This window comes from Anolis carolinensis, chromosome 6 (assembly GCF_035594765.1).
Source record: "Anolis carolinensis isolate JA03-04 chromosome 6, rAnoCar3.1.pri, whole genome shotgun sequence".
Taxonomy (NCBI): domain Eukaryota; kingdom Metazoa; phylum Chordata; class Lepidosauria; order Squamata; family Dactyloidae; genus Anolis; species Anolis carolinensis.
In genome coordinates, this window is record NC_085846.1 from 19948474 (window position 1) to 19970629 (window position 22156).

At 42.7% G+C, this 22156-nt stretch overlaps 2 protein-coding genes across 2 annotated transcripts; both read right to left on the reverse strand.

Moving 5' to 3' along the window:
- Window positions 1–2160: 2160 nt before the first annotated feature.
- Window positions 2161–8218, reverse strand: zswim9 (zinc finger SWIM-type containing 9). The gene is made up of 4 exons (XM_062983873.1): window positions 8062–8218; window positions 6395–6457; window positions 4986–5238; window positions 2161–3770 (listed from the first exon to the last, which is right to left on the reverse strand). The coding sequence occupies exons 3-4, from the start codon at window positions 5231–5233 to the stop codon at window positions 2399–2401; spliced, it is 1620 nt and encodes a 539-aa protein (XP_062839943.1). The 5' UTR covers window positions 5234–5238; window positions 6395–6457; window positions 8062–8218; the 3' UTR covers window positions 2161–2398.
- A 4976-nt stretch (window positions 8219–13194) lies between these two features.
- LOC103279781 (zinc finger and SCAN domain-containing protein 16) lies at window positions 13195–22156 on the reverse strand. Its single transcript, XM_008116496.3, has 4 exons — window positions 21955–22156; window positions 17535–18457; window positions 16975–17104; window positions 13195–15133 (listed from the first exon to the last, which is right to left on the reverse strand). The coding sequence occupies exons 2-4, from the start codon at window positions 18363–18365 to the stop codon at window positions 14646–14648; spliced, it is 1449 nt and encodes a 482-aa protein (XP_008114703.1). The 5' UTR covers window positions 18366–18457; window positions 21955–22156; the 3' UTR covers window positions 13195–14645.

A 22156-nucleotide genomic window follows, 5' to 3' on the forward strand; every position in this document is an offset into this window, starting at 1 on the left:
AGCGTTCAAAGTTAGCCATGTTGAGACTGTGTGTCAAGTTTGGTCCATATCCGTCATTGGTGGAGTTCAGAGTACTTTCTGGATGCAGGGCTCGGGCTGTGGCGCAGGCTGGAGAGCAGCTGCAATGAATCACTGCAATGAATCACTCTGACCAGATCATGAGTTCGAGGCCCGCTCAGAGCCTATGTTTGTCTTCTCTTTGTTCTATGTTAAAAGGCATTGAATGTTTGCCTATAAGTGTAATGTGAGCCACCCTGAGTCCCCTTTGGGGTGAGAAGGGCGGAATATAAATGCTGTAAATAATAAATAAATAAATAACTCCCACCAGGGCAGGTCAGTTCCCTCCAAACCTCTCCAGCGTGTTCTGTTGGTTCTGGGGGTTCAGTGTGCCACGATTGGTCCAGGTCCATCATTGGTGAGGTTCTGAGTGCTCTTTGACTGTAGGTGAACTATAAATCCCAGCAACTACAACTCCCAAATGTCAAGGTCAATCCCTCCCAAACTACTCCAGTATTCTAATTTCGGTGTATCGGGTATGCATGCCAAGTCTGGTCCAGATCCATCATTGATTGGGTTCTCAGTGCTCCATCGATGTAGGTGAACTTCAACTCCTGTAAATCAAGGGCAATGCACCCCAAATCCCTCTAGTATTTTCTATTGGTGTGGGTTCATTGTGCCAGTTTTGGTCCAGGTCCATTGTTGGTGGGCTTCAGAGTGCTCAATTGTAGGTGAACTATAAATCCTAGGAACTACAACTCCCAAATGTTAAGGTCAATCCCTCCCAAACTACTCCAGTATTCAAATGTGGGCATATCGGGTATGCGTGCCAAGTTTGGTCCAGATCCATTGTGTTCTCAGTGCTCTCTGGATGCGGGTGGACTACAACTCCCCAAAATCAGCAGCAGTTCCCACCAAACTCCTCCAGTATATTCAGTTAGTCATGGGGATTCTGTGTGTTAATTTTGGTTCAGATCCGTCATTGGTGGGAGTCGCTGTTGTCTCTGGACGTGGGAACCCATAGGAAATTGGACACAAAAATACTCGCCCACATACATACATATACACACATACAGACTTTATTACTATAAAATATAGATTGGTGTGTGTATAGATGTATTTGTGTGTTCATATATATTCATATATACATCTACTGGTATGTTTGGGTGTGTGTATATATATATATAAATACAGTAGAGTCTCACTTATCCAACATAAACAGGCCGGCAAAACGTTGGATAAGCGAATATGTTGGATAATAAGGAGAGATGAAGGAGAAGCCTATTAAACATCCAATTAGGTTGATTTTACAAATTAAGCACCAAAACATCATGTTATACAACAAACTTGACAGAAAAAGTAGTTCAATATGCAGTAATGCTATGTAGTAATTACTGTGTTTATGAATTTAGCACCAAAATATCACGATGTATTGAAAACACTGACTACAAAAATGCGTTGGATAATCCAGAATGTCCTTGAAGGAACTGGGGGCGCCAACGGCCGACAGGGAGCTCTGGCGTGGACTGGTCCATGAGGTCACGAAGAGTCGAAAACGACTGAATGATTGTAATGACGATGAATCCAGAATGTTGGATAAGCGAATGTTGGATAAGTGAGACTCTACTGTGTATGTTTTTAACCAGCCATCATTTGGCTTTGCAGAACAAACTAGTGTCTAAGTGTCAATAATTAATAAAATGTGTTATTATTATTATTATGTCTAAAAAATCACAGTAACTGTCTACAAACTTCATGACCCCAACACTATCCTAAATCAATGATACTCAAAAATACTGGTTTGTGGAGCAGTGCTAGTCCCTGGGAAATTTCCAAGAAGGAAAAAAGTGTTTACACCTAATGGACACAAATCTGATACTGGTCCCTAGTACCACAGGGGGAGAGTTGTCAACTCACTAGTTAGATAACACGAGGATGCTCTGCTTTAAACTGTACCTATTTGTTTGCTTTTTTCTAGAATAGCTGTGGGAACTCACTGTGTCTCAGTAACACTGATTATGGTGGCTCATATGTGATATTTCTTAGCACCTGAGACATTTGGTTGGCACATGGGTGGGCACAGTAGCTGGTCCCTGGTTATTAGGCTGCTTTATTAGGTTTGATTCCCCAGGCTGGATTTGCTTCCACTCAAAGGTGCATGAGTCCAATGAGACCAATATTTTATTTGCAGCAAAGAATGATAATGATTGTGGTGGTCACCAAAGCTCTGCCCAGCCATCCAGTGCAATAGGAAACACTCCTTGTTTGGACCGCAAGTCCCAGAATTCCCCAGCCTGCAAAACAGGAAGTGTAGACTTAGACTTGTATCCAAACAAGTAATTTTTTTCCAGCGGTGACTATGGCATATTATTAAGCTGACTTGGTCCAATGTGTCCAACAGCTAGCATTCATCCTGGACTGTGGTTTCTTGACGTTTGTCTGGCAAGTTAGGCAGCAAGCAGGGATCAAACAAAGGCTCTCCAACCCAAAGGCGTATGGCAAAAATGTGCCGGCAGGGCAGCTGACAAGTCAAGTAAATGGAGCAGCTGCAAGTGGCCATGTCCTGGCTTACAAGAAAAGAGCAGGTGTGCCCTCCCAAAAGGTATCCCTTGGGTGTCTCTTTCAGGTCGTAGTGTGCGTGGGGTACCAAGTCCAATTCCTCAGTGACCATTTCAGTGCAATCAGACAGGCATGCAGCACGGTACAGCTCAGCCACAGGAGATACATTGAATGTTGATGTCTCCACATGTAAAGTCTGGAGACCCAGGAGGCCTTGTAAACCTGCGGCCAGTGTCATAGGAGAATTGAGTGCTGCCAAAAGCTTGTGGCGATGGGCACCAAAGTGGTCCAGAAAGGAACATTCTTGGTTTTTCTCAAAGGCCCAACACTCTACCCACATGTCTTTGTGGGGGTGCCAGCACTCCAGGATGTACTGTAGAAAGGAGGATGGAGCCATATCTTCCAGATCACTCAGATACTGGCTATAGACCTGGGGTGAGTCAGAGTTTGCCAGGTTGAGCAGCAGGTTGTGGATCTGATCTTCCTTTGGCACAGCCAATTCAGAGGCCTTGAGATAGAGGGTCTCCAAGACCTGCAGGCGACAGATTTGCACCTGGGCACATGGCAACACATCCTCTATGGCATCCAGCCCAGTTGCACCAGCCCCAACTGTGATCACCTTCACCCGCAGTTTAATATCTGGGGCACTCTGCACCAAAGAGGCCACCATAAATATAAGGAGGTCAGGCAGCCCCTGTCGCGCCAGGCAATAAGCCACCTCACGACCACGTCCATTGGCATCTTGGCACAGTATTGTATAGAGCTCAAACTCTGCATTGAGACAGGCAGCACGTTCCAGAAAAAGGCGAGCCGGGAATCGTTGCACCAGTTTGCACATGTGTGAGGTGGCCAGGAAGATGCAATTGAGGACAGCCGCGTCCTCCTGGAACACCATTTTGACCTTGGCACCCCCATCAGTCTTGAAGAGCCCATCCAGAACAGCCAGGAGCTCACACATGCCTTTGTCTTTCGCTTTGCTATAGTCCTCCAGGTTCCAGATAAGGTCAGGTGCCAGGAAGCGCTTCGATATGCTGTTGGTAATACGGATGGGCAGCCCCAGGCTGGCTCTCAGCTGGTGCCGCTTGAAGTAATGGGAGAACTCCAGTTCAGACAAGCGGTGGTTGTGCTCTAGGTTGGATTCAATCACCACCAGGCGGTCCTTCTTGGGGCCTAAGCGTAGGGTGATGGAAGCTGGGCAGTCAATCTTCTCACTGCTGCAACAGAGGAGGAAATCAAATGGATTAGTTGATCAGGTAACAAGTAACAACTGTCATCCAAACACATATCAGATAAAAACTAGTGATAAATCTCTGGGTGGCAGACAAACTCTATCCCAAAATATCCCTTCATATATAGAGCTCACACAATTTTATAACCATTCAAAACTTTGTGCTCAATACACAGAGGTCTAATCTACTTTGAATGCTCAGGAATTTGTGAAGGAAACTTCTGAGATTTCCTCATATCCATATGACATTTTGTTATTATTGTTACGGTGTGCCTTCTGGTAGTTTTCTACCTATGGTGACCCTAGAACAAACTTGAGGTGTGTGTTTTTTTTTTTTGGAGCTGAGAGGGTGCTACTTGCCTAGGGCTACTCAGTGGGTTTTCACAGCTGAGTGGGGATATGAACCCCAGTCTCCAGAGTCAAGAGTCCAACATTCAAATCATTACACTGGTTTTCTTCTGATATTTTAGTCCTTTACATCATCAGGTGAATATCTGAACTGGGCTAGGAATCTTCTCCACATTTCAATTGTGAAAGTTGTTTGGGTTAAGAAGACTAGGAGAAGGTTCTTAAGAAGATGGAGATGCTTGAAAGGGTTATTTGATTTGACCACAAGTCCCAGAATCCCCCAGCCAGCATGGCTGAGATTATGGAAGTTTCAGCCCACCAAAAACATTTTCTATGCCACAGTCTGAACCCCATACCCAGCATGAGAACTACCCCTGTGGGTCTATTAAAGAGTTGCCATCTGTGACTGAAATGGGGCAGAACAATACAAACCAATGTTTTCTTTCAGATTTTGCAATCAGAATGAGGTGCCCAAGAACATTTGTCTTATTCTACACAGCAAAATCCTGTTTTTGCAGAATATTCCACCCTTTCTCCCTTGCCGCTCCATGTTCTTGCAACTGATTCCCAGAAAAACTGTGAAATAGTACTTGTCTTGGTTCCTTGAAATCCCTCTTCCCTAAAATCTGAACACAACTTCCTTATAATTTCATGGAAACTCCAGTTAGTAACAGGATCTGAGCACATACAATAGTGTTTTCCAGTTTATTCCTCCTCCCCTTCTTCTGTTGTCACTCCAGTAATGAATCTGAGATTGCAAGCATCATGGAGCAAGGTCCTGTCCTCTCACATGAAACACAATACAAACAGGGAGTACTTTATAATAATCATATTCATACTAAAACCAACTTACTGGTGGTTCCGTTGCACCGTGCTTTGTCCAACATAGGTCCCACTGTGTTTGCAGATGAGACGCACAAAACGGAAGCGGAGTGTCTCGGCCAAGCTGGGCTGATAAGGGGGTGGGTTCTGGCGAAGGGAGATGAGTGGCTTCAGGCTGGCGATGATGAACAGCACCTTGTGCTTTTCACACCAGTCATCGAAGAAGAGGCTGAACTGGTGCCAGGTATGAAATTCCCGGCCCAGGCCCAAGTCCCCCATGGCACCTGCAAGCAGAGTAAAGAAATCAATGACATCATAGAAAAAAACAAATAAAAGAAGTCAAAAATGGCAAGGACACAAAATGTCCTTAACAGGGCAGTTTTAGAAATCTCTTTTCAGAAATCTCACTGAATTCAACAGGGTTTATTTCCTGATAAGCAGTTATAGGATTGCAGCCTTAGGCCCCTTCTCCACTGTCCTAATATCTCAGGATCTGATCTCAGGTTATCTGCTTTGAACTGCATAATATGAGTCTCCACTGCCATATAATCTGGGATAAACAGATATTCTGGGATCAGATCCTGGGATATAAGGACAGTGTAAATGGGATCTTAGTTTCTCACTGAAACCAATGGGACTTGTAATATAATCCTGTGCCTGCTTACCTGGGAGTAAGCCCCACTGACTGCTGGGATTTACAGTGAGCCCTTGGTATCTGTGGGAGTTTTAGGACCCTCTGTGAATACCAGAATCTAAGTTCCATTATATACTGTGGCATAGTAAAATGATGTCCTTTTTATAAAATGACAAAATCAAAGTTTGCTTTTTGCAATTTTAGGGATCTGTTGAATCTGTAAATGCAGAATCCGTGGATATGGGGGGCCAACTGTACTACTGAATAAACATGCAAAGAATTGTGGAATCCGAAATGTATGCGTATGGTTGTACTATCACTAAAATGTAGTCGTGCCTCAACTGGTCACCCTTCCCTTCAAACTGCATTTTCCGACAAGATGTATATTTCCATATCGCCTTGAAAGTGCATGTTATGTCTCGAGCATTGAGAAGTGCTATGTAAACACTGGCTTGGCTCCAGATCTTCCTTCTGCAGATAGAATAGCTCCATCTGTCCATGGAAGATTTCAGAGGCAGAAGAGCATTTCTGAAGGTGCAACAAGGGAGGAGGAAGGAAGTTGGTGTTGGTAAAAAATGTCACTTCCATGTGGAAATTTCCTTAGAGAATCCTCCCAAAAGTAAAAGCAAGTTGGTTACATTCCACAACCATATTTTTCAGTATGTCATGAGAATTTAAATATGCAGCATATGATGGAGCACAGAAATAAGGTTCTCAAATAAAGAACCAGATAAAATGCTCTCTGAATAGATTAGAAGTTATGTTGCCACAATCACAGCATTCAGTTGATAAAATAAAAGCTATACCTCTGAAAGAGATGTGTTTTCTCTGAACTGGGTTGTCTTGCCACTCTTCAAAGTAAACGTAATCTACAGAAGAAAAAATAATATGGATCAAATTAGCACATTTAAGAATAATTTAGTGTATGTACAAACAACAACAACAACATTAATAATAATTTTTATTATTATTATTATTATTATTGACACAAAGACACAGTGTGACACAGCAAACGAGATATAAATGCTGGATTTCGTATCACAAAATCACAAGTCGAATATTTCCCAAGTGTTTAGGACTATGTGATGTATTTTTGGATGATGAGTGCAGATCCCCAGTAAGGTGGCGTTTTGCAGCTGACAGATCATAATTTTGTCAATGTTTATTGTTTCCAAATGCCGGCTGAGATCTTTTGGCATGGCACCCAATGCGCCAATTACCACCGGAACCACTTGTACTGGCTTATTATTATTATTATTATTATTATTATTATTATTATTTGTTACCCACCCAACTCAAGTAGTTGCGGCTTGAGGCAAGATACAACATGGTTAAAATAGACAGATACAACTCACTATTAAAATTCATATACCAAAATACAAACAAGACTCACACAGACATCAATAAAATGCAAAATAATGACAATACATTTATATGTAAAGTTGTTGACATCTGTTAAAGATAGGGATGGGCAGTCTCTGTCCTCCCAACATTGACACCCCCAAGGATGCCTTCCTATGGCTCATGCTGCAGGGGCTGATGGGTGATGGAGTCCAACATCATCTGAAGGGTCAAAGATTCCCTCTCCCTGATTTATAACTATCAATGCAGGTTGAGGATCCTTTATCCACCACAAGTGTTTTGGATTTTTTCTTCCAGATTTTGGAATACAGTACCTGTATTAAAAGGTTGCAGAATTAGGAAGGTTGAGGAAGTATACAGTAGAGTCTCACTTATCCAACATAAATGGGCCGGAAGAACGTTGGATAAGCAAAAATGCTGGATAATAAGGAGAGATTATGGAAATACCTATTAAACATCAAATTACATTATGATTTTACAAATTAAGCACCAAAACATGTTTTACAACAAATTAACAGAACAAGCAGTTCAATACACAGTAACATTATGTAGTAATTACTGTATTCAAGAATTTAACACCAAGACATTGCAATGTATTGAAAACATTGACAACAAAACAATGACTACTAAAAAGCCGACTGCGTTGGATAATACAGAACGTTGAGTAAGTGAAGGTTGGATAAGCGAGACTCTACTGTATTATTTTTTTATTGCAAAACTCATATGAAATGCTAAAACAGCCATAGAATCATAGAGTTGGAAGAGATCCTCAAGTGCTATCCAGTCCAACCCCCTGCCATGCAGGAACACATAATCAAAGCATTCCCAACAGATGGCCATCCAGTTTCTGCTTATAAGCCTGTATTTCAAACGCTTATGAGGCGTTTGACATATAAGGTAGTCCATGCAGACTTCAAAAGGAAATGCTAAAAGAGACATACATGTATGCAATAGCAGGCAAATGAATGCATTTGCCTGCATAGGGTTAATCATGCATCCCTGGAAGGTGGGAGTGGGGGGCAGCCAATTAATGGACGGAAACACACCCCCAATTTCTCTGAGCCCCGGCTTTCGTGTCCTTCTCGAAGGACAGGGCGTTTTGGACCCGTACCTGGAGGAATGCCTCCCCAGTTGTCTTGGATCTGGGCTCAAGCTTGCAAGTTGCAACCAGGCCGGCGCGCGGCGGAAGACACCCCCCAGCGCTCTGTCTTCCTGCTTTGAGGATTCCAGCCGAGAAAAGGAAGCACGACTCTCGAGCGCCCCCTGATGGAGATATCGGAAAGACACCAAGGAGAGGCTAGAGAAAGAGAAGGACAGGAGCCCTCTGCTGGACTCATCAGAGAGCATCACCTACAAGGAAATGGTGCCTTTGTGCATGTGAGAAAGTGCCAAAGCTGGGTTGCAGTTAAACGTCAAGAAAACCAAGATCATGGCAACTACACCTATTGATAACTGGCAAATAGAGGGAGAAAACGTGGAGGCAGGGACAGACTTTATATTTCTAGGTGCAAAGATCACTGCAGATGCAGACTGCAGCCAGGAAATCAGAAGACGTTTACTTCTTGGGAGGAGAGCAATGGGCAACCTTGACAAAATAGTGAAGAGCAGAGACATCACACTGGCAATGAAAGTCCGCATAGTCAAAACCATGGTATTCCCCATAGTAACCTATGGATGCGAGAGCTGGACCATAAGGAAGGCTGAGCGAAGGAAGATAGACGCTTTTGAACTCTGGTGCTGGAAGAAAATCCTGAGAGTGCCTTGGACCGCAAGAAGATCCAACCAGTCCATCCTCCAGGAAATAATGCCCGCTGCTCACTGGAGGGAAGTATATTAGAGGCAAAGCTGAAGTATTTTGGTCACATCATGAGGAGACAGGAAAGCTTGGAGAAGATCACGATGCTGGGGAAAATGGAAGGAAAAAGGAAGAGAGGCCGACCAAGGACAAGATGGATGGATGGTATCCTTGAAGTGACTGGGTTGACATTGAAGGAACTGGGGGCGGTGACGGCCGACAGGGAGCTCTGGTGTAGACTGGTCCATGAGGTCACGAAGAGTCGGAGACGACTAAACGACTGAGCAGCAGCAAAATGCTTTTCCTGCATGACTGTTGAGAAGAACATAAGACTGCTGCTATCACATAAAAGAGATAATGTCTCTGGGCATGTGCAGAGAGTGCTTTCCCTACACGACCTCTGAGAAAAACATCCGAGCATCTAGTAAAGGTGATAGTGACTCTGGGCATGTACGGAGTGCTTTTGCAGTATTAACTCTGAGAACATAGGCCCTCTGCTGCAGATGGCACCTCTGGGCATGTACAGAGTTCTTTTCCTACATGATCTCTGAGAATTTATCAAAAACAAGTCATGCCAGACTAATTTTATCTCTTTTTTCGATAGGGTTACAAGCTTGGCAGATGCAGGGAACGCTGTGGATGTAGCATATCCTGATTTCAGGTGCCCCATGATGTTCTTGCAAGCAAACTAGGCAATGCTAATATTAGGTGGATTTGTAATTGGTTAAGTGACCAAATCCAAAGGGCACTCACCAGTGTTTTCTCTTCATCTTGGAAAGAAGTGACTGATGGAGTGCTGCAGGGTTCGGTCCTGAGTCCAGTTCTGTTCAGCATCTTTATTAATGACTTAGATGAAGGTTTAGAGGGCATGCTGATCAGGTTTGCAGATGACACCAAATTAGGAGGGAAAACTAATACTCCAGAGGACAGGATCAGAATTTAAAATCACCCTAGCGGATTAGAGAGCCGCTTGGCCAAAACTAACAAAATGAATTTCAACAAGGACAAAGTGTAAGATACTACACTTAGGCAGAAAAAAAATGAAAAGCAAAGATACAAAATGAGTGAAGCCTGGCTCGGCAACAGTCCATGTGAGAAAGATATTGGAGTCTTCGTGAACAACAAGTTGAACATGAGCCAACAGTGTGATGCAGCAGCTAAAAAAGCCAATGGGATTTTGGGCTGCATCAAAAGGAGTGTAGTGTCTAGATCAGTGGTTCCCAATTTTTGTTTTGACCAGGGATCACTTTAACTAGGGGTCACTTTGACCAGGGTCCACTCTCCAACATTTGTACCAAAAGGGTTACGAATCGGTTTTTGGTCAACTTTAGATTTAGCTTGGTTATTTGGGGTGCTGATTCAGAAAATTGCATTGGATAGACCACATCAGCTCTATCCAATGTTGTGTTTCTGATACACAACATATGCTATCCAGTAGTTGCCATCTGCTCGCCCACAGAAAACCATATTTAATAATCTAGTGCTGATGTGGTCTATCCAATGTAATTTTCTGAATCAGCACCCTAGGAACAGGGCTAAAAACAGAGACACCAAGGTGTCCCCACTTCCAGGCGCCACATGGAATGGCTCTGCTCAGGGGGAGGGAGGAAGAGGAGAAGTAGCAGTCAGGAGGCTTGGTATTGCACCATCTCTGGGTAGTCAGTCTCTCCCCTCCCGACATCCCCATTGCCTCGGCACTATAAGAGAGTTTTGCAAGATCAGTCGCCCTTGTTGCAACGGTGTATAGCTAAGGTGAAGCCGCAGACCATATTTAGTTCTTGGGGACTATTAGTGGTCCATGGATCACAGGTTGCGAATCACTGGTCTAAATCAAGGGAAATCGTGGTGCCCCTCTATTCTGCTTCAATTGTACCTCACCTGGAATATTGTGTATATATATTCTGGCCACCACAATTCAAAAGTGATATTGACAAGCTGGAAGGTGTCCAGAGCAGGGCAACTCAATTTATCAAAGGTCTGGAGACCATGAATCCCTATCGGGAACATCTTAAACAGCTGGGTATGTTTAGCCTGCAGAAGAGAAGGTTGAGAGGAGACATGATAGCCATGTATAAATATGTGAAAGGGTGTCATAAGGAAGGAGCAGGCTTGTTTTCTGCTGCTCTGGAAATGAGGAGCAATGGGTTCAAATTACAGAAAAGGAGATTCCACCTGAACATTAGGAAGAACTTCCTAACTGTAAGAGCAGGTCAACAGTGGAACTCACTGCCTCAGAGTGTGGTGGAAGCTCCTTCCTTGGAAGCTTTTAAACAGAGGCTGGATGGCCATCTGTTGAGGATGATTTGATTGGCCGAGGGTTGGACTAGATGGTCCAAGTGGTCTCTTCCAACTGTATAATTATTTGATTCTAAGAACATAGCTCTCTGCTAGACCTATCAGGGCATCACATAAAGGAGACTTTGGGGACATTTACACTGTAGTTTTTTAGCCTCCTTTGCCAAACTACAACTTTCAAGATTCCATAGCCTTGATCCATGGCAGTTCAAGTGGTGTCAAGCTGTGTTCATTCTTCAGTGTAGATGCACCCAAAACTTCCGTATCATTCATATAAAACATGTCAGTGGGCACAACACTTTTCTTTAGGTATTTTGTACTGTTTTATATAAATACATATATCAATTGAAATGGTGAAAAAACATTTTCTGTAACATTAAATGTGCAATTTGGTATCTCCCCGCCCCCCCCTACCAATTTTATCCGATGCTGTTCCAAAAGAGCTTTTGCAAGTTGCAGCAACACATCAGTGAAGTCTTGCAAGTTTAAGCAAGCTGCTGTTTTCATATCTGAGCTGGAGATTGGCACATAGCTTCGGCACTTAACAACAACAACAATAATTTCTTACCTGGAGCTAAGCCCCTCAAGTGTAGATGACTGTACCTTTGTCTCTCACTTGGAGATGGCCCCATGAAAAGTGAAGCTCTTGGCAACTCTAAAACAACCTGTTTATCTGCTGCAAATATTGGATAGGATTTCTGCCACTCAAGAAGACAGCAAGGTTTCCACATTCTCACGCTTGGCTTTTAAATGTGTGGCAACGCCTCCCTTCCAGCAGTCTTAGGTATATCATATCCAAAGCTTGCCAAGTTATTTCTGGCACAGTAGGTAGAGAAATTAAACAACCACCTCTCCCTGGACAAAGAAAAAGTCAATAAATGGAGGAGTAACAAACAAATTGCTGCACTTTCGCAACATCCAAAAACTACCGCTGAAGCAAACACTTCAGTGCTGATCTATGCGCACATCTACACTGCAGAGTTAATGCAGTTTGACACCACTTTAACTGCCATGGTTCAATGCTCTGGAAGGAGCCCCGGTGGTGCAATGGGTTGCAATTGCCAGATTTCTTCTAGTCTAAGATGCACACTAATCTCAGTACCACCAACAGAAAAAAAAGCTTTATTGATACAGTCTATTAAAAAAGTTCCTGCAATTCTAAGACACAGCTCTTTTTTAGAGATGTTTATTATTATTATTTTTGGGGGGGGGGGGGGGGAGAATGTGTCTTAGAATCGAAGAAATGAGTTATATAGTTTTTATTGTAGTACTAGGCTGGGTACCCTGTGTTGCCCGGGTTATTTGAAAAAGTCAATTTTTAATTGTACAAAATACATAATGTAGTAGATTGGCTACACATGACATCATGCCAGGTTAACCCTGAGAAACTCCATCAATACTTAAAAGTTTGTGATATCAGGCAAGTTTGCTCTAGATGCATCATTGGTGGAGTTCAGTGTGTTCTCTGGCTGTAGGGTAAACTACAACTCCCACTATGGTGAGCCAGTGCCCTCAAACCCCTCCAGTAGGTTGAGTTAGTCATGGGGTTCTGTGTACCAAGTTGGACCAGGTCCATCATCAGTGGAGGTCACAGTTTCCCTGGTTGTGGGTGAACTACAACTCCCAGAAAGGAAGGTCAGCTCCCCCCAAAACCCTCCAGTAATCAAATTTCAGCATATCAGGTATGTGTGCCAAGTTTGGCCCAGATTCATCAGTGTTCAGAGTGCTCTCTGGTTGTAGGTGAACTACAACTCCCCCAAATCAAGGTGAATTTTCCCCAGAGACCTCCAGTATTTTTTGCTGGCATGTAACCTGACTTTCTCAATACAGATTCACTGTTACTGGATTTTACTCCACATTTGCAGACCTGGTCGATGTTTTCTGGCCCACAGGGTGAAAGGAAGAAACTTGGAGTTAGAGTAGTGCCTGAGATTTTAGCACCGCAGCCTAAAATATAACTTACATGAGTTTCAGATCTAATGTTTCTGAAATCAGCCTGTAGGTAGAGAAGCATGTGCAAAATTACTCTGCATTCAATGCATTTTACTATCCCAAAGCTATGCTGCACTCTCAAGTTCAACTGGTCTACCCGGAAAGGAAACAGCAAACTTGGGGACCATCCCCTAAAGGTAGTGAAACACCAGGAACTAAACGTTCTTATTACAACATTAGACTTTGTTTTAATGTGCAAACTACAAAAAATAAAGCTTTAATAAAAAATTACAAAAACATTTCTTTTCCTGGTTTTTTTTAAAGAAAAAAATCTAAAATTTACATATGCAGCTATAACCGTTGCAAAATCCCAAACATGCAATTTTGGTATAGGAACAATGTTACAGGGGTTAGAAAACGGGTAGTGTTAGAAGTCTTTGAAATACTTGAAATGTGTTTGACAGGCATGTACAACAAACCAGGCAGACATGCAAAGAGCTTTTTTAAACATAACCCAATGGGAATTTTGACCCAGAGCTCCTATTTCTTATTAACAAAAACTTTTTTAAAGTAGTCATTACTCTCAAAACAGTATAGACCCAACTCCAAAGTCCCTTTGGGTCTGTGGAACTAGCTAGACAGACCTTTGGATTTTTATCCAGGCTCTAGTTGGGAAAAATACATTTATTGTTCCACATCACAACAAATGGTTTAGAGTTTGAGTAGACCATGGACTCCTCACCCAAACAACCGTAACAGAAAAGTAGACATGGACAACAAATATTCTTGTGATTTCTTTCACCTCTTATTGAGGCACTTTTAAAGAAAAGAAACATAAAGAAAACTTGACAGACAGTGGATGAGTTCTCATCTCTATCACAACATTGAACATGACTCGATAAAGAGGCACTGGATTGAAGGCCTTTGAGGTGACATTCTCTCAAAGGGTTAGAAACATGTGTCCATCTAGAATTTCTTGAATTTCCTGACATCTCCTCATTGAGAAGATGGGAATTGTAGTCCAACATCGGGAAATATGCATTTTCTCCATCCTTGAATAACCTGGAGGCCTGCCCCAAATTCTGGTGTCATCTATATTGACATATAGTGAGTTCGGACTCATATAATGCAGTTTAATTGCACTGAACTGCATTATGAGTCTACACTGACCACACAATGCAGTTTCAAGCTGCATTATGTGTCAGTGTAGATAAGCCCTCTGACCACATAATGAATAACTAACATACAACTGGATAACATCCATCCACCATACTGTTTTCTTAAGAGTATCTAATCAAGGTGGCTTTATCTTATATTCACACAAGGAAAAATATTTCGTTAAGGCCAGAAGTGCTTGCGATCAGATGTTCTTTGAAATTTGGTATTCTATTATTCCTGCAGAAATTTTCTTGCCCTTTATGCACCTCTAGATGCTTCTAGACATTAACAAACAAAAATACAAATAAAATAATTAACCAAAAAAGAGCTGTGGAAGGCATTATTTGCTTCGATTGCACCTAAGATAACTGCTTCGTTCTCCAAATGTGATTCCAGCTTCTAGGAAGTTCCAGGGTAGAGAGGTACATTCCCCATGGGGCTGAGCATTTCCTAAAACTCCTCTCTCTACTTTCAAGTCTTCCAAATTTCCCTCTTCTCTATCCTCAGTATTTAAGTCAACTGAAGGATTCCCCAGCTTCAGGCATTATCTGCTCCGTATTGTACGGCGGCCCAAAACTTTCTGTGCATTCGCAACACCCCGCTTTCCTCTCTTGACCTCCGGGGCCTGAATTCCTCTTGGCATTTTTTCCACACAACGTACAACGGCTCGACTCCTCTCGCACGTGGGTTCGCATGTGGTTCACCAGGTTAAACTTGTGCAAGAATCTTTTGCCGCATTCGATGCACTGGTGGGGCTTGACGCCTGTGTGCACCCGCCGGTGTCTGGTGAGGGTGGACTTACGAGAGAAGTTCTTCCCGCATTCAGGGCAGGGGAAAAGTGCGTCTTGTTTGTGAGCAGATTGCTTGTTGGCGACTAGCTGTCCATCGGGGTTTTGCGGGGGAAAGTGGGCAGGCTGGAGGCTGGGAAGCAGATGGCTTTTTTGCCTCTTGGCACTTTCTTGCACGATGAACTCTTCCTCGTTTTTGGACTGGTTCTCATCTCCTGCAGGAATAAAAGAAAAGATACGATTTTAACCAATGCTAAACTTGTTTAACCAATTTGAGGCTTTGTGATTGTCACTTCTGCAATGAAAGAAGCAGACATACCTTGTGAATTTTAAACTAAATATTTTAAACTTACATTCTATTAGGATTGTATTTTAATCTTTGTACTACGTATTTAACACAGGCAGTCCCCAAGTTATGCACAAGATAGGTTCTGTAGGTTTCTTCTTAAGTTGAATTTGTTTGTAAGTCGGAACAAAGTACATTGTTTAAGTCAGTGGTTCCCAACCTTTTTTCGACCAGGAACCACTTGACCATGAACTACTTTGATCAGGGACCATTTTGACCAGGGACCACTCAGGGACATTAGTACCAAATGGTTACAAATCAGTTTTTGGTCAACTTTAGATTCAGTTTGGTTATTTGGGTTGCTGATTCAGAAAATTGCATTGGATAGACCACATCAGCTCTAGTTTCTGATGCAGAACATATGCTACCCAGTAGTCGCCATCTGCTCGCCCACAGAAAACTACATTCAATCATCTAGAGCTGATGTGGTGTATCCAATGCAATTTTCTGATTCAGCACCCCAAATAACCCCAGAAACAGGCCTAAAAATGAAGACACCAAGGCGCCCCTGCTTTCAGATGCCACATGGAATGGCTCCACTCAGGGGGAGGGGGGAAGAGGAGGAGAAGCAGCAGTCAGGAGGCTCATTGTCACGCCTTTCATGGGTAGCCAGCCTCTCCTTCCCGACATCCCCGTTGCCTCAGTATTATAAGAGGGTTTCACGAGACCAGTTGCTCTTGTTGCAATGGTGTAGTAACGGTGGATCATCTTTTAATTCTTGGGGACCACTAATTAATAAATATATATAGCTTTTGATAGCATAGGGAAGGGTTGACACCCCTGTGGAGTTGGTTTTGTTGTCTGTGCCCCTTTCAGAAGATTTCACCTCACTTTCATTGGATTTTGAAAAAAATTGGCTTGTTGTGGAAACAAGGATTGTAGATTAAGCTTCTGTGGAGTCACCTTTTCCCCATGATAACTCTTTCAGAAGTGGATTTCCCTTCCGAGGTGTAGATTTCCTGTTGTCTCACCCCCATTCCTAACTATGTGTCACTTGTAAGTCGGATGTTTGTAACTTGGGGACTGTCTGTATATGTATTTTATTTTATATGTATTTCTTCATGTTTTTATCTGGGTGTTTTAACTGTGTTATACCTCACTTTGAGCCATGAGAGAAAGGTAACAAATTATTGTTATTATTATTATTATTACTATTATTATTATTATTATTATTATTATTATTATTATTATTATTTCCACAAAAAATAATGAAAAAATTATTAGTGAATCTATCTATCTAACCTCCACTTTTTCAGCTATTCCAATATGAATAGTTTTAAATCATTTAAATCAGTAAGAATAATTTACAAGTCTAAAAATATACCAAACTATTTGACAAGTTTTCTACATGTCAAACATGGAAAGATGAAACATTTCTCTTATATTCTGACATGGGTCTAGAAACATGGTTCTGTCTTTTGCTGCTGGACATGTGGTTCGATTTTTGTAAGAAGCTCATCTCCACATGCCACTCTGTGTATACAGTCAGATCTCAGCATCTGCTGGGGTTAGGGGCACAGGACCACCTCAAAAGTGGGAATAAAAAGACAATTAAAAAAAAACCTGCGAGACACTTCTCTAAGAAGTTGACCACAGAATTGTACTCAAGGGACTAGAATTTCTAGAAATATTGTAGAAATCCGCTAGAATGGAGGATCGACTGCACTGTTTCCTCTACATGCCAGGCACAAGTCCCACAAATACTCTTACCTAGAGAAGAGTGGTTCTCGTGAAGCTCTTCCTTGGCATCTCTGCAGATTACCATCTGTCTGGTGTCCATTGGCACTTGCTCAGTTTCTGAGAAATTCACAGCTTCCTCAAAGACAAATGGCCCCAACACCTGCAACAGCAGCATGGGCCCCATCAAAATAATGGCGATAAAAATGACAATAATAACCACATAGGCAGATTACTGTATTTTAACCTTTGAAAAAAAATCTATTTGTGGAACCTATTAATAACAATCTAGGGGAGATAATACAGAGCTGGTCAAAGACATTTGGTTTTCCCCTGACGTTAGGTCCAGTCGTGTCCGACTATATAGGACTGTACATGCAAATCTTTCAAAATACCGAACACTTCTGTTCCCAAATATTTTGGATAAGGGATAACTCAACCCGCAAATTTAAAATCATGTTCCCTGGGTATCAATGCAAAGTGCTAGATTTTAGATTAGATCACACCTCTAAGATCTAATGTAGAACCTAGTACAGTATGATCACAGCCCTGCACGTCCTAGACTTCCAGGTCTCATGCTGACGTGGTCTCACCTGCTGATCCCACCTTTCTCCCTCTTGCTGCTTCAGCAGGAAATGCTCTGCCAGGGTCACTGCCTGGATACAGGTCTTTGGACGATACTCCTGAACCCAGTCCTGCATTTCCTCTGGCAGGATGGTCAAGAACTGTTCTAGGACCAAGAGCTCCACAATCTGTTCTTTGGTGCGGCTCTCCGGCTCCAGCCAGCGATGGCAGAGACCCCGCAGCCGGGCACAAGCCTCACGGGGCCCTTCAGCCTCCTGGTAACGGAAGTGACGGAAGTTCTGGCGCTGCCTCTCCTGGCTGACCGCATCTTCTCGCAAGATAGTCGCCTTGACCTTTGCATAGTCCCCGCTTTCTCTGGGATCCAAGCTGTTGTAGGCATGGAGCGCGGTTCCATTGAGGGCCGGCACGAGCCGAGTCACCCATTGCTCCCTGGGCCACTTGCAGGCCTCTGCCACATCCTCAAAGGTTGCCAAGTAGGTCTCGACATCCTCCGTCAGCGTCAGCTCGGGTACCTGCAGGTTGCGCCAGGCGGGCGATTGCACGGGCGTCAGGTCCGGAGTTGGTAACTCCTGGCCCTGGATTTCCCAGCGCTGGGATGTCTCCAGTCGTTCGCTCCGAGTCTGTTGAGGTGTCACAAGTTTTAAGCCGCCTCCAGTACTTCCAACCGGAACAATGCGGTAGGTTTTTACAGAGCCTTCCAATACACCCACCGAATCGGAACCGGGTGGCTCTGGCTCTTTCTCCACTTTCACCAGGGGTTGCGTTCGCTGCTCCGGTGGAGCCGGACACTGGAGGTACTGGGCCACCATATTCCGCTTGGCTGTCATTTTCCTCCTCATTCTCAGATTGGGTTATGTGTCTACTTATTTAGACTTTTTAAAAACAGCTTCCAATCAGGTAGGCAAAATCCTCAACTGGTCCAGTTGGAAAGCTGGAGACATAATAAATAACATAATAGATTAAAGTACTGCAATGGGACTTGAGCAATACAAAACTGCTGTAAAGATAAAAGTGGGCACTGTATATTCCATCTTAAGCTCCATGGAGAAAAGCTGAGATACTAGTAGTGTTAGAGATACTAGGTTAGCAGTGGTTCTCAACCTGAGGTCCCCAGATGTTTTTGGCCTTCAGCTCCCCGAAATCCTTACAGCTGGTAAACTGGCTGGGATTTCTGGGAGTTGTAGGCCAAAAACATCTGGTGACCCCAGGTTGAGAACCACTGGGTTAGTGCTACCCATCGTTTTAACTCATGGTGTCTTCCCAATGGGCCTCTTCTCATACTAGACAAGACCAAACTAAAAAAATTATCATTAAAATATTAAAAAATTCGCAAAATCAACAGCAAACCCCCCCCCCCCCACCACCACCAACAGTAATTTTTTTAAAAAAAGAGAACACATTTTTTAAAATGTGATTCAAAACTGGGTAATAACAATATATGTAACTGGAGCGCATGAGCATTAGAAGATTCAGAAAGTATATTAATATAGAATGTTAAGAGTTTAGACATACTGTACATGCAAGATGGGTTTACGAGAACTGTTTTGTGGTTATATCCAATTATATCTAATTACAGGGATATTTTCACATATGAGAAAATAAATTCTGCTGAAATACGGCACAAAATTTTTATAGACAGTCTCTTTGCTGTTACACTGTCTGATGGTGTCACCCGATGCAGTTTATACCCGCTGCATCCATCACTGATGCCACTGCATGTTCTCATATGGATGTTGATGTAACTTGCTTCTGACAACACACACACTAAAGGCTTCGGTTCTGGATAATCTAGACATCATTCTTGTATTGTTATGACACATGCAACTCCCAATGAAAACTCCTCCCATTCTTTAATTGTTGGCTTCCCCTGACAATTAAATATAATAACAACAAGAAATATGTTGTTGCAATTAGAGCAGAAGCCCGTAGGGCCAAACTAAATTTGACAATGGAGGCCTGTGAATAACCCGCTAACATCAGGGGGGGGGGGGGGGGGAGAAAAACCCAGGGTACATCTACACTGTAGAATTAAAGCAGTTTGGTTATTTTTAACTCCCACGACTCAATGTTATGGTATCCTGCATTTGTAGTCTGGTGGGGCTCTAGTATTGCATGGCAGAAAAGAATAAAGACCTTGTAAAACTGCAACTCCCATGACTGTACAGCAATTAGTCATGGCAGTGAAAGTAGTGCCAAACTGTATTAATTCCACAGTGTAGATGGACCTCTAGTGATTGTATGGATAAAAGGGAGAGAGATGAATTCTAGATTTTATCTGGCTGAAGAAGAAGGGATTTTTAAAATCTTTTTAGCAGGGTTTATATACTGCTTTCCCTCTTCTTCCTCTGATTTAAAACCCCATTTACACAACCATATAATGCAGTTTCATAGTGCAGTTAAACTGCATTATATGGCCTAAAATTGAGGTTGGCCCTGCACTACGGTTCTCCAGATCTTTTTGAACTACACTTCCCATAAATCCTTCACTTTTGCCAATGCTTGCTAGTGTTGATGCAAGTTGTAGGTGAAAATCCTCAGGGTGGACAGTTGAGAAAGCAGATTGAGTGAAGTTTTGTTTTCTGGGTGCATCTACACTGTGGAATTAATGCAGTTTAATATCATTTTAATTGCCATGGCTCAATGCTGTGGATTCAATGGGAGCTGTTGCCTAGAGTACTAGTGTTTCACCAAACTAAAAATCCGAGGATGGCATAGCATTGAGTCATGGCAGTTAAAGTAGTGTCAAACTGAATTAATTTTATAGGAAATGTAAAATTGCCCTAGCATGTGCAAATTTGCACACTTCCAGGTCCACCAAAGAACTCTCGTACTTTTAAAATAAATTTCAGAAGGGTAAAATCCTACCTGACATTTGCCTTGCCAACCTTAAATTTTTGGGAATCTGACGTTCTCCCTTTCCCTTTCGTGTGTTCAGCTCAATGCAATTGAATAGGCCCCCTTGCACCCATGTTGTCTCCAGAAATACTGCATTTCCCACATACCATAGAACAGCTGTTAGAAAGTATGCAATTCAATGTTCAGACAAACAATAAGCTCAGCCCAGGACAGAACAGAACATTGGCTTCCTCCAATGTTTTCTCTTTTCTCTTCCAATCTATAATGATCACCTCTAAAATGTGTACTATTGGTTTACATCGTCCTTAATTTCTATAAAGCCAGGCTGTGCTTGGTTGGATGTTTTCCCAAGCTTTTTAAGTCTTTGGCCCTCTCTGCCAGAGTACTGGTGCCTCCCTGGATTCCATACCAATTGACCAAGTAGTGTCAAACTGCATTCATTTTACTGTGTAAATGCCACCATGGACAAGTCAATAAAATAAATATTGTACATACATAAACAATTTTTTCAAAGACAACTGAGTGGCATTTCAAATCTCCAACCCCTTGAAGGAAATGAACCTCTCCTCCACTTCGAAATTATTTTGCTTGAGGGTCACCGTAAGTCGGACACAACTTGGGGTGCATCTACACTGTAGAAATTAATGAAGTTTCACATTATGTTTACCCACCACAGCTCAGTGTTACAGTATGACATCTTACGAGTTGTCATTTCACAAGGTCTTTAGCCTTCTCTGCCAAACAGTGCGAGTGTCTTGCCAAACTACAAATCCCAGGATTCCGTCACACGGAGCCATGGCAATAAAAGTGGTGCCAAAATGTGTTAATTCTGCAGTGTAGACACACCCTTGAAGGCACAACACTCGTCTTAGAAGCACAACAATACAAATACACTCCTATTCCTGTCTGATATTCACTAGAAGTCAATCAACATCCTCTACTACTCCCTTCTCATGCAGTATTTCCTTTTTCTCCCGGAATATGGACCTTTTCTGCATGTTTACATGCAACTTTCAAGGAGCATGTTTACACTGCTGAATTAATGCAGTTTGACACCACTTTAGAAGTACAGTATAAGGGAGTGTAGTTTTCCAAGGCCTTGAGCCTTCTCTGCCACAGAGCGCTGGTTATCTTTCCAAACTACTAATCCCAAGACTCCATAGCAAAGAGCCATGGCAGTTCAAGTGGTTTCAAACTGATTTAATTATATAGTGCAGACCAAGCATGGGCAAACTTGGGCCCTCCAGGTGTTTTGGACTTCAACTCCCACAATTCCTAACCCTACCGGCTGTTAGGAATTGTGGGCGTTGAAGTCCAAAACACCTGGAGGGCCCAAGTTTGCCCATGCCTGATCTACACCGTAGAATTAATGCAGATTGGCATCAATACAGAATCATGGCATTTGTAGTTTGGTGGGACAACAACATTATTTGGCAGAGGAAGCTCAAGACCTTGCAGCTTCCATGATCTCATAGAGTGAGCCTTGGCAGTTAAAGCGGTGTCAAACTGCGTTAACTCTGCAATGTAGACACACCCAAATTAAACCACGGAATCGGAGAAGGGCGACTGTACCTTTCTGCAGAACCCTGTTGGAAATGTTCGGGTCTTGCAAAGGAAAAATACTGCAGGAAAGGAGTCGGCACACTTTACTGATGTCGCAAATCAATGCAACTTGAGCTGCTTTATTCTCCTCCCTTAATTTCCAAAATATTAATAGAGAGAAGGAATTTTTAAAAAGGAAAAGAGTGGTGCCGGGGCTCAAAGCTGCCCGGAA